This window comes from Malaclemys terrapin, chromosome 17 (genome assembly GCF_027887155.1).
Source record: "Malaclemys terrapin pileata isolate rMalTer1 chromosome 17, rMalTer1.hap1, whole genome shotgun sequence".
NCBI classification, from domain to species: Eukaryota; Metazoa; Chordata; order Testudines; family Emydidae; genus Malaclemys; species Malaclemys terrapin.
In genome coordinates, this window is record NC_071521.1 from 23,873,452 (window position 1) to 23,886,307 (window position 12,856).

A 12,856-nucleotide genomic window follows, 5' to 3' on the forward strand; every position below is an offset into this window, starting at 1 on the left:
CTCAAAGCTGCTTCAAAGGTGTGTGTGTGTGTGTGTGGTTGCAGGGGCTGGGGGTGGTGGGAGTCTCTATAGCCCCTTTGCTCTTTAGAGGAATGTTTAGGAAAGCAATGACTACCATTATTGTTCCGTGTTCCAGCCATTCCAGTGCCGATTGTGTTTTGGGCTGAGAAATCCACGCCCTCGGGAACATACAAGGGACCATGTCAGTCAAATTTGGGCCAATGATTGGGTTTGGGAAAATCTCAAAAATCCCCCCACCCAAAAAATAAAAATAAAAATAAAATTTGACAGAGCCCAGTAGAATGTTTTGATGAGATTTACAGAGATGGTGCAGCCTTGTGCTAGCTGGAAAGTGAAACCAGCTAGGAAGTAACTATAAACAGAAACAAAACCAATGACTATTGTTATTGGCCCACGTGACACAAATGTAATACTTAAACAAACCATAGAAGGGAGAAGAATTCAGATTATTTAAAGTTTTCAACTTGAACAATCTTCTTCCGGTGTTTACTAAACAAACAAGGAATTTTTTTTTTAAGCTGTGGTTTGCCCCTGACAGGGTCCCTTTAAGGAAACAGCTGCTAAGTCATCAGGAAGGTTTGAGAGCACTAGCCTCTTGTGCAACTGTCCTGGACGGTCACGCAGTCTCCTGAGTTCAAGCAAGTGTTGCAATGGTTAAGCTGTGTACATAAGAAAGGTGCCGAGGCAGTTGTGTACAATAGAGAGCTTTATAGTCAGAATGGAGTGCACTAGGTTTTCCAATGCAAAATGGAACATGATCCAAAAATCTTTACAGAACAGAAGCACTTTCAAAAACACTTGGCCAGCTGTAGCACAAATGTCTTGTTTCCTTTTTGGAGCAGAGGCTGCAAACTGGTTTGCAATCTGGTATTCCTCCCTAGTGTGTGAAGTTTGAAATGTCCCATGCAAATTCTCCAAAGTGTCACATGAAACAAAACGCTTTGACCAGGCAACTGCTAATGGAAAACGTACCTGAAATGATACTCCGCTCATGCAGCAAGACCCCAGTTTGTTGTATATAGAAAGTTACAAGTGCATTTCTCAGGGAAAAAAATGGAGCAACGGTCTATAGTTCAAGGCAACTCTGAAGTGGAGGATGGATCCAAAGCAGTATCCCACTGATTGGGGAAGTGGAAGGAAACCCGAGTTTGGATTTCATCTAGTTTCCTTCAGATGGTCCACCTTTCACAACTAAAAAGATAAAAACAACCCACACGCAATAGGGCTATTTAATAAATGCACAAAAATGTGAATGGGCTTCCCAGGGCTGAGCCTCAGAGGGAATACAACACAATAGGGTACTGAGTATTAACAAGGATCAGGGGGTAGCTGTGTTAGTCTGCATCCACAAAAACAACGAGGAGTCCAGTGGCACCTTAAAGACTAACCGATTTATTTGGGCATAAGCTTTCATAGGTAAAAAACCCACTTCTTCAAATGCAACTGAACAAGTGGGATTTTTACCCATGAAAGCTTATGCCCAATAGATCTGTTAGTCTTTAAGGTGCCACTGGACTCCTCGTTGTTTTTGAATATTAACAGACCCTTTAAAGATGTGTGTGTGGGGAGGGGGGCCACTCAGATGGAGGGGGGGCACTCACCAAGACAGTGGAAGGCATGAATGGCAGGGCAAAGGTGTCAATAACCATCCATGACCTATGCCGCTGAGCATACGCTGATCCATGGTTCTTTGATATCAGAGCCAAAATTAAAAGGCTTTCAAAGCTCATGTGACAAGAGGAGGTTCTGCACTCTACTCTGGGCAAGGAAGTGCCCTGCACTAACTGCTAGGTGGCCTAGTAAACCTGGCTTTCAGTGTCTGCAGAAGTTGAGGGACACTCTCCCCTGTCTAAGTGCAGAGGCAGCCTTTGTTTTACAGCATGCCCTGAGAAGCGGCCGCCTTGCCATGCTAATGCATTTCTGTGAACTCCATTTCCATTCGGCAGTCATGTCCCTGAGAGGTGCTGTAGGGCTGAATTGCTAGTGTATTCAAATTGAAGGCCGGGGTGTCAAGGGGTGTTTAAGGGAAAGTGTCAATTTAGTTTCTTTTGGAAAAGATAACTTTGCATTGTCTTCCCAACTGCACAGCGGCTTACATGTAGTGCCAGAGACAATGGGGCCATGGGAATCAATGAGGCTACATGGATTCCAAAAGCAGCACCCCCGAGAGTTAATTATGCTGCTGTGCAGAAATATCCCCAAATTATACTCACTTTATTTCAGGCCCTGCAGCTGCTTCATTAAGAGCTGTACAAGACGACATTCTGCTAATTTAAAGCTTGTCGATTGCCTTATGGGGCAACGGCCAATAACACCTTTCTCATTAAAAAAATAGGAAGGATAAAAATTTAAAGACTTGATTATTCACAAGGTGACAGCACGATGCATTCAGATGGCATGTTTTGCTGCATTCACTTATTTATTAAAACAGGAATTTCAGGGGTGCAGCAGTGGAATATGGTGGGGGTGGGAGCAGGTCCACTCACCTTTCCCTCCCCACACCATGCCAACTACCAGATTGGAACTCTCTGGAAAAAGGAAAGAGGGCTAGACATTGGTAGGGGGAAATGATAACTCATTGCCACGATACCATACTGTGACCTTTAACCTTTAAACCTTCCTCAAGTATACCACGGCTGTGTTTTCCTTCCACACAATGACTGCACCAGAACAGCACACACAGATGTAAAGCTTTTTTGTTCCACCATCTCTGTTTCGATAGTACTTATGGCAGACAGCCAAAGCTTTACACATCTGTACCCGTCCTGGCGTGGCTCATATGGAGAGTTGGTGGCAGCCACCAATGGAGTCCGCTGATTGTACACATTGCAGGCCTACAGCTCCTCGTAGTCCCCGCCCCCTTGCTGCTTGCTGGCGCTGGCTCCTCCTCCCAGAAAGGCCTCCAGTTCATCTATCTCATCGTTTTTCTCCTTGCTTCTTTTTTTCTTTTTCTTCTTCTCATCTTTGCTCTCCTCCTTCTCCTTGCACTTCTTGTGTTTGCTTTTCTTCTTCATAGACTTCTCTTCTTCCTGCAAGAGGAGAAGGCAATTAAGAAAGCTTTTTTCTAATGGCACCAGTAACCCATCATGCATCATCCTGAAAGTGGGACCCTAGGGAGAAAGCCTACCTATTGTGGGAATTTTATATGGAAAGAATAAAGTCCAATATCTAGGAGGGATGGGTTAGTGATGTCGGAACCATCTGCTATTATAGACTGGGAGCAATGTTTGGTTTACACTAGCCGTCCTGTCAGATAAGGATGGCGAGTCAGAATGCCAACAAGTTTAGTGAGAGAAAGTGGGTGTGGTAATATCTTTTATTAGACCAACTTCCATTGGTGAGAGAGACAAGCTTTTGAGCTACACAGAGCTGGGAAAGTTTTGAACTGATGCACCTCATTGAAGAACAGATCTGCTGATGATCTCTGGTTAGCTCTTAAGATTTATTCTTTCTTGGACACTGCTGAATTGAGAGAATTGTGTTGCTAGATAGCACATATGCTGTCTGTTCTATATGCATGCTCTGTACAATCAAATCCTGTACTACATTACATCTCTGATTTTAACTTTTAAACTTAAGTTTTACAAGTTTCCTTGTTAGTTGGAAAGTGGCTAATAGCCTGGAGACTTGGGGACTGCAGATCTCCTTGCCTCTCCAGGGTTGGAATATGGAAGAGAAACCAGCCACTAACAGGGCCAGCCACAATTCCCTGTAGCATGCCAGCCCCGCTCTGGCTGACTGGCAGAGAACATATGCCGATGGAGTCTACACTGGGGAATGATGCTGTACCTCACCTCTTTGCTCTTCTTTTTCTTCTTCTTTTTCTCCTTGGAAGGATGTTTCTCTTTATCTGTTCAAACAAAAAACCCAAAAAGTTGTTTTCTCTAGCAAGATTAAATGGCTAATGATGCATTTTCCACAAAAAAGCCCTGCTTTCCTGCTGCTAAGGAGGACACTGTATACGGTGCATTAGAGCTGAATGGAGGGGAGATCCTGATTCACAACACCAAACTGCATGGCACTGAGAAACTAGCTTCTTGCCCAGGAATCATGCTTTAGCATGATGTTAGCTACAAATGTGGGGCTGTTCTTTACTTTACAATTATAAAGCTATGTCCATTACTAATTCAAATATCACTGACATGTACTTGTTGACTGGGGTCACCTAAATGGAACCTCAACAGATCCGATCACTACATTCCTCCTGGAAAAGCCTGAGCAAACAGATAAACCCTACCCACCTGGCCTACAGGTCAGAAACTCACAGTTAAATTCCCTAGTAAAAGGGCAGCTGCTGAGAACATACTGCCTCCAACCCTTCAGTTCAACTCTAGGGTCTGTTGACAGAAGCATCCCAGCTGATCTTGACTACCACAATAGGGCACAAGAAGATGAAGGCAGCTAGCCAGCTGAGTTCACCAGTGAAAGAAGACAGGTGCGACACTCGGAGTCTAGACACCCAGGGGGAAAACGGGGGGTTTGAACCCCCAAAGAATAAGCAACTGAATCAACTGATTTATAGTAAATAATACTGTATATCAGGGTGGCCAAACTTACTGACCTGCCGAGCAGCATACAACAATCTTCAGAAGTTTGAGAGCCAGAGGACACCTCAGGAGGTGCCTGCCAGGCCTCGGGGTTTCAGCCCTGCTCCGGCAGGAGCGCCCTGTGGGGCTAAAGCCTCGAGTCCTCCCTCCCCACTACGCAGAAGTCCCTATCCCACCACCTTGCTGAAAGGTAGTGGTCCCAAGCTCCCACCACCAAGTCTGATAGGTGGAGAATGGGGGGGAGGGGAGGGGGGAGGAGGGCTCCACAAGCTGCACTTTAACTGTAAAAGAGCCAGTTTGGCCACCCCTGCTGTATACAAAGTGTAATGAGTTAAGATCTTATGAAAGCTGATGACACACTGATCAATATCACTGTGAAATGTCAATATTAATACAATATGAGGCATTATGGATAGTGTGCTTTAAAGTCTGCGACCAAACCAAGGGAGAAACAGCTTCTCTTCCTGACAGGTGGGAAGGCAGCTGTCTCCCTGTCTCTAATGTAAATTAAGCATTGTGGAACCAAAACAATGGAAACCCCATTTCCATACAAGTCAACAGGGGGATGGAAAGTCAATAAGATGAAAAAAACAGCAGAGGCCATCCCAACTCCTGGGGACAAATCAATGCGTTTTGGGAAATAGAAGGAAAGGCAAAATGCCATTTTGTTCTCCATCCCTTGGAGGACAGAGTGGCTGGCATCCTCTAGTACTGTGAGCACCCAGGGTGGAGAGGCTGGGGGTGGGATGGAAGTGAGAAAGCTGCTTAGGCAAAGATTGCAGCTTGCTGAAGTTACGTCTCAGACACTAGGAAGTGGGTTAGTTTTGTTTTGTTTGTATCCAGACCGGTCTCTTCCCTTCAATCTCAGGTCTTTATTATTCAACTTATTCTGAGTTTTACTAGAAACCATCTTAGTGCTCTGTATTAAAGTGAGGTGTGGGCCCTCAGCTAGTCTCTTTACAAGCAGCACACTTGGTAATTTCTGGAAGTGTCCAGTAACAGACTGGACACTGCAGGGAGACGTCTCTGGGGAATTCGGGTTTCACTGACTGTTACCTGCAACGCAAAGGTTAGGTTGGCGGGATCTCAAAGAATTTGCTGGTGAGGCGGACAGTGGTGTGGCAGGGAGCAGACACAGTTCAAGCTCCAGCATAGCTCTCTCTTGCTCAGGCAGAGAGGTAACAGTGGCTTATGTTTCCGGGCTCCCTGAGGAGAGAGTCACAGTAGGGCTGTGTGATTCTCTCCCCACACTTTCCTTAAGTTACAAATACTCTACAAGCCAGAACCCACAATGGGAGGAAAACTGTGCATTGCCCTTGGGGTCCTCTCCCACCAGACTGGCATCCTGAACCTGGAGACTTCCACCCAGGCCCTGGTCTTGACTTGCTTGGAATGCAGCCTGCAAGCCCCTGCTGACGAAAGCCAGGCAGCAGGAACCAGCTGGTGTTAGGCGTGTCTGGCGGTGAAGTCTATCAGGAAGCAGGGAAGAGACCTGAAGGAGGTGGCGGCTCATCTGCATAGCATCTGGGAGCACCAGGACTTCATCGACAGGATACTCATGGAAACATCTGGGATAGAGGATGCTCGCCAACAACCAATAACAACAGTGGCACCAAAGGAGGAAGGACTGTCTGCTCGCCCCCTTGGGCAGTAGGTTGTGTTCCACCCCTCCCATCCATTAAGAGCAAGAACTAGTATACTGTACTTGCAATAGGAGGTGAGGAGCAGACCCCAATGGCTGAAGAGGACCCACCTGCTCCCAAGACTGGGAGGTTCATGGCCACTGCACCTAAGAGGAGGATGTGTAGGGTGCTCGTGGTCAGAGACTTCCTTCTGAGGGGGATAAAGGCATCCACCTGTCAACCTGACGATGTCCCCGCATGCATGTTGCCTGAGGTGTTATGAAAAGGTTGCCGAGGTGCATCCATCCCTCTGGGTACTAATGAAACTGCCAGGTGTGACCCTGAGCAGATCAGCAGTGACTACAGGTCTCTTGGAGCAAGGGTGAAGAAGTTGGGGGAGAGGGGGCACAGGTTGTGTTCTCATCCATCCTCCCAATTGAGGGTAAGGACATGTCCATCCTGGAGATGGATATATGGCTGCACAGATGGTGTTGACAGTAAAGCTTCAACCTCCTTGATTATGGGATGCTGTTCCAGGAAGGAGGTATTCTGGGAAGACATGGGGTCTATCTGACGAAGAAGGGAAAGAGCATCTCTGGGGGGGCGGGGCACAGGGAAAGAGACATTAAAAATTACAATAGGGTCATAGAAGCAACAAGAGGAAATTAGTGGGAGAATACACTCAACATCTCAGATGTCTATACACAAGTGTAAGGAGTATGGTGAATACACAGGAAGAACTGCAAGTATTAGTACATAATTAAGTCATAATTTAGCACCATAGATACTTGGTGGGATAAAGCTCATGACAGAAATATTGGTATAGAGGAGTACACTTGTTCAGGAAAGACAGGCAGGATAAAAAGGGAAGAGGTGAATCAAGAATACACACACTTGTTCTGAGGTCCAGAAGGTGGTGATAGGCAGATCATTTCCAAGTCTCAGGGTAAAGATAAAAGGGTGAAAAAATAGGGTTGATGTCATGGCAAGGATTGTTATAGACCACCAACTCAGGAAGAGGCATTTCTAGAACAAATATTGGAAATATGTAAAACACAAGACCTGATAGTAATGACGGACTTTAACTACCTCGCACATCTGTTGGAAAAGTAATACAGCAATAGGTAAAATATGAAGTATAAGGGGGTAGCCGTGTTAGTCTGTATCTACAAAAACAACAAGGAGTCTGGTGGCACCTTAAAGATCTTATCTGTTAGTCTTTAAGGTGCCACCAGACTCCTTGTTGATTTTATAAAATATGAAGTAAGTTATTGAAATGTGTTGGGAACAATTTTTTTGTTTCAGAGAGTGGAGGAAGTAAACATGGGGTTTTATTCTGACAAACAGGAAGGAATTGGTTGTGAATCTGAAAGCTGAAGGCTTTTTTTGTTTTGGGTGAAAGTGATCACGAAATGATGATTTCACAAGTCTAAGGAAAGGAAGGAGTGAGAGCAGCAGAATAATAAGGACAATGGATTTCAAAAAAAGAGACGGTTACTCACCTTGTGCAGTAACTGAGGTTCTTCGAGATGTGCCCCTTGGTGGGTGCTCCTCTTCAGGTGTCGGTGGGTCCCGGCGCTGCTGATCGGAGATTTTCAGTAGCAGTGCCTGGTTGGGATGCGCGTGTGCGGTAGCTGTCTTGCAGTGCCGTTGGCACTTCATCTAGTGCTTGCGCATCCCGACCTCCTCAGTTCCATCTTTACCATAGAGTCCTTATTGCGAACTCTGAAGTAGAGGGGAGGAGGGTGGGGAGTGGAGCACCCACAGGGGGACACATCTTGAAGAACCTCAGTTACTGCACAAAGTGAGTAACCTCTTCTTCTGCAAGTGATGTCCCTGTGGGTGCTCCACTTCAGGTGAATGTAGGGCAGTGCCCTCATGAGGATGGAAGGGACTTTGGAGTGGAGTTCGTTGCTGAGGCTAGTATAGTGAGGCCTCGTGGTGTGTCTGAGCTTGAACCGAGAGTAGTTGCATAGTGGTTCATGAATGTGTGTTCAGAAGCCCAGGTGGCCGCTGTGCAGATGTCTAGAATGGGAACATTATCCACCTCCATAGCATTCCTACACAAAGCTCTTGTTGCATGGGTTCCGATGCCTGGAGGGGTTTCAGTGTGTAGTGAATAGCACATATGATACAGCTGGATATCCATTTAGATAATCTTTGCGTCGATATGGCAGAGCCCTTCAATTGTTCTGTGGTTGACATAAAAAGTCAAGGTGATTTTGAAAAGGGCTTCGTCCTGTCCAGATAAAACACCAAGGCATGGTGCACATCCAATTTGTTCAGGACCGCCTCTTGAGCGTTGGTGTGTGGTTTTTAATGGAATGTAGGTAAATCATCCCAGCCAGGGCTTTGTCAAGCCTAACTGTAAAAACGTCTAAGTAGGAGATTCCACCACCTCCCTAGGTAACCCATTCCAGTGCTTCACCACACTCCTAGTGAAAAAGTTTTTCCTAATATCCAACCTAAACCTCCCCCACTGCAACTTAAGACCTTACTCCTTGTTCTGTCATCTGCTACCACTGAGAACAGTCTAGATTCATCCTCTCTGGAACCCCCTTTCAGGTAGTTGAAAGTAGCTATCAAATCCCCCCTCATTCTTCTCTTCTGCAGACTAAACAAGCCCAGTTCCCTCAGCCTCTCCTCATAAGTCATGTGCTCCAGACCCCTAATCATTTCTGTTGCCCTCCGCTGGACTCTTTCCAATCCAGATGAGGCCTCACCAATGTTGAATAGAGGGGAAATGATCACGTCCCTCGATCTGCTGGCAATACCCCTACTTATACAGCCCAAAATGCTGTTAGCCTTCTTGGCAACAAGGGCACACTGTTGACTCATATCCAGCTTCTCGTCCACTGTAACCCCTAGGTCCTTTTCTGCAGAACTGCTGCCTAGCCATTCAGTCCCTAGTCTGTAGCAGTGCATGGGATTCTTCCGTCCTAAGTACAGGACTCTGCACTTAACCTTGTTGAATCTCATCAGATTTATTTTGGCCCAATCCTTTAATTTGTCTAGGTCCCTCTGTATCCTATCTACCACTTCTCCCAGTTTAGTGTCATCTGCAAACTTGCTGAGGGTGCAATCCATGCCATCCTCCAGATCATTAATGAAGGTTGAACAAAACCAGCCCCAGGACCGGCCCCAGGGACACTCCGCTTGATACCTGCTGCCAACTAGACATGGAGCCATTGATCACTACCCCTTGAGCCCGACGATTTGGCCAGCTTTCTATTCACCTTATAGTCCATTCATCCAGCCCATACGTCTTTAACTTGCTGGCAAGAATACTGTGGAAGACTGTATCAAAAGCTTTGCTAAAGTCAAGGAATAACACGTCCACTGCTTTCCCCTCATCCACAGACCCAGTTATCTCATCATAGAAGGCAATTAGGTTAGTCAGCATGACTTGCCCTTGGTGAATCCATGCTGACTGTTCCTGATCACTTTCTTCTCCTTTAAGTGCTTCAGAATGGATTCCTTGAGGACCTGCTCCATGATTTTTCCAGGGACTGAGGTGAGGCTGACTGGCCTGTAGCTCCCCGGTACCTCCTTCTTCCCTTTTTTAAAGATGGGCACTACATTAGCTTTTTTTCCAGTCATCTGGGACCTCCCCCGATCACCATGAGTTTTCAAAGGTAATGGCCAATGGTCCGTCAAGACCCATATAGTTTTGCCTCGTATAATAGGGACGAAATGTAGGCACATGTTGCGGACTGCAGGTAATTCAAGCAGGTTGATGTGTAAGTGTGTTTCCACGGGGGACTACTTGCCTTGGATTGTATGTTGGTTTAGGTGAGCTTCCCATCCAATCAGTGAGACATCTGTTGTGATTTGCATGGATGGCAGATCCTGTTGAAACGGGATGCCTGCGCAAACTTTTATTGGGTTTGTCCACACTCGTAGTGAATGTGGAGTCTTGTGTAGGCTGTGCTTTTGTGGAATATCTACCAAGTTCAGTCATCCTTGAAGGCAGCGCAGGTGTATTCTGGCGTGTTTTACAATGAAATGGTGGCCGCTATATATCCCAGGAATTGTAGGCAGGGGCGTGCAAACATTCACGGGCTATCTGAGGCCACCGATATGAAGGAGGTCATCGCTGTGAATCAAAGCATCAGCAGCGATACTTTGGCCTCCACTGAGTCCAGGTGCACTCCTATGAAGTCCAATTGTTGTACTGGAGTTAGGTTAGATTTCTTTTTGTTGATTTGTGGCCTTAGGGAGTGAAAAAGAGATGGTCTGTCGAGTGATGTATAATGTTTCAGTCTGGGTAGAGCCTTTGAGTAGGCAATCATCTAAGTATGGGAATATCGGTATTCCCCATCTGCGCGAGTAGCTACCACCACTAGGGTTTTGGTAAAGACTCGTGGGGCCCTCGACAGTCCGAATGGTAGTACTCTGTATTGGAAATAATCTTATCCCACTGTGAATCGTAGGAATCATCTGTGAGCAGGATAGATGGTAATGTGAAAATAAATACCTTGCTGATCAAGGGCTGAGAACCTGTCCCCCTCTTCCAGCGCAGGGATGGTAGAATTCATTGTGACCATTTTGAATCTGTGGGTACGCACAAATTTGTTGAGTTTTTCCTTTTGAGTCAGGAAATAATGGGAATAAAATCCCTTCCCTCTGTGTTGTGTTGGAACTTGTTCCACGGCCCCTAACTGTAGAAGGTGATATACTTTTTGTCTCAACAGGTGCTTGTGAGAAGGATCCCTGAAGGAGGAGCACAGGGAAGGGGGATGGGTAGGTGGGATGGTGGTAAAGGGGATGGTATAACCCCTTCGGATGATCTCCAAAACCCAGTGGTCCATGGTGACAGTGGACACGTATGGTAAAATGGTCGAAGCCAATGACCAAAGATTTGGGTTGCTTGTTCTTGTGGCGCCGGTCATCACGGGAGGTCGGTCAGACCCTTGACCAACGCTTCAAAATTGTATCTTGTTTGGTGATAACTATTGTTTAAAAAGTTGACCGGTTAACCAATTAAAAGGAGAGGGGCTGGGGCTGCTCCCGTCAGCGGGCACAAGGCCTGGGGCTGCTCCTGGGGTCAACCCGCCGGCACGGCCTGGGGCTCTGGCCAATAGAGGCTGTGGGCCAGGGTCAGCTGGTGCGACCCATGGCTCCAGCCAGGACTGCGACTGGGGTGGGTTGGCTGGCCGGCTGCTGTGGCCCGCGGGGCTGGGGTTGGCTGGCCGGCGCAGCTGGGACTGTGCTGACTCACTCAGGCCTCGGGGTTAATGGTTAAGCTGGGTTAACCGGTAAGACTAATACTATTTTACATCCCTACTGGCTAGGCAGTAATACCGCTGAAAAGGAACTGGGAGTTATAATGGATAGCAGATTGAAGGAGTCAATGTGATGCAGTTGTGAAAAAGGCTAATATTCTGGAGTGTATTAACAGCAGTATTGTATGTAAGACACAGGAGGTAACTGAGCTGCACTTGGCACTGGAACGGCCTTCTCTGTAGTACAGTGTCCCATTCTGGGTGCCACACTTTAGGAAAGATGTTGATAAATTGGAAAGAGTCCAGAGGAGAGCAACTAAAAAACAACCAGATACTGACCTATTAGGAAAGGTTAAAAAACATGGGTACTTTTAGTGTTGAGAAAAGATGACTCGGGTGACCTGACAATCTTCAAATACGTTAAGGGCTGTTATAAAGCGGATGGTGATTTATTTGTTCTCCATGTCCACTGAAGGTAGGTAGGACAAGAAGTAATGGGCTTAATCTACAACCAGGGAGATTTAGGTTAGATATTAGGAAAAACTTTCTGACTATAAGTGTAGTTAAACTCTGGAACAGGTTTCCAAGGGAGGCTGTGGAATCCTATCACTGGAGGTTTTTAAGAAAAGGTTGAACAAACTCCTGACAGGGATGGTCTGATCCCACCTCAATGCAGGGGGCTGGACTTGATGACTTTGAGGTTTCTTCTACCCCTACATTTCTATGATAAGTAGTAAAGCAGTCTCTAAGCTAGCCAGGACCCAAAACACTTATGGTTTTAGTTAGTGAAAGCGACACCTTGAATTGCACCTGGAAATGACTTGGAAACCAGCGCAGACTTCAAAAATTAACAAGTCTTCTGCACCTATCACTGCCAAGGAGGCCAATCCTGCGTTAGCTGAAGCTCCTGAGTGATTGTCAAGGGCAGTTCATGTAAAAGTGTATCTGTGGTAATCTGGCCGACACAAAGGTCTGGATAATAGTGTCAAGACCTGCATTAAGGAGGGAAGGGAAGATCACAACCTTCTGCTAAAAACTCTTTGCTTAGGAAAACTAACGCCAGGAGGACCCATACATTTAGAGTTTACTCTCTAACAACAAGGACTGACACCAATCCTGCTGCACCTTCTAGATCTTCCGGCATACTTGCCAACATCCCTCCCATCTGCTCTGTGCAAAGCTTCAGCTAACTTACTCTTATCCACCAGTTCAAGGACTAGACACTGGGGAAGCAGCTAAACTGCACGGTTTGGGTCTGACTGAAGAGACATGCCTGTTTATTGATGGCACCACAGTCCAAACCATTTCATTCTCTGCCCTTCTGGCATCATGGATTCATTGAGCAGAAGGGCTGACAGAATGGATCCCATGTAAACACCCTTGGAACAGATAAGCAATTACCTAACCCCACTATTTGGGGTGGGGTTTCAGAGGAGAGAAC

At 46.4% G+C, this 12,856-nt stretch overlaps 1 protein-coding gene across 2 annotated transcripts in view; it reads right to left on the bottom strand.

The window, feature by feature from the left end:
• Nucleotides 1-300: 300 nt before the first annotated feature.
• The window catches only part of RABL6 (RAB, member RAS oncogene family like 6), a 132,742-nt gene continuing 120,186 nt past the window's right edge, over nucleotides 301-12,856 (bottom strand). For both annotated transcript variants that reach the window (XM_054007269.1, XM_054007268.1), the window contains 2 exons: nucleotides 3,816-3,871; nucleotides 301-3,050 (listed from right to left, as the gene is read on the bottom strand). In XM_054007269.1, the coding sequence (XP_053863244.1) occupies nucleotides 2,856-3,050; nucleotides 3,816-3,871 (251 nt within the window). In that variant the 3' untranslated portion in view covers nucleotides 301-2,855. The remainder of the gene's footprint in view (nucleotides 3,051-3,815; nucleotides 3,872-12,856) is intronic.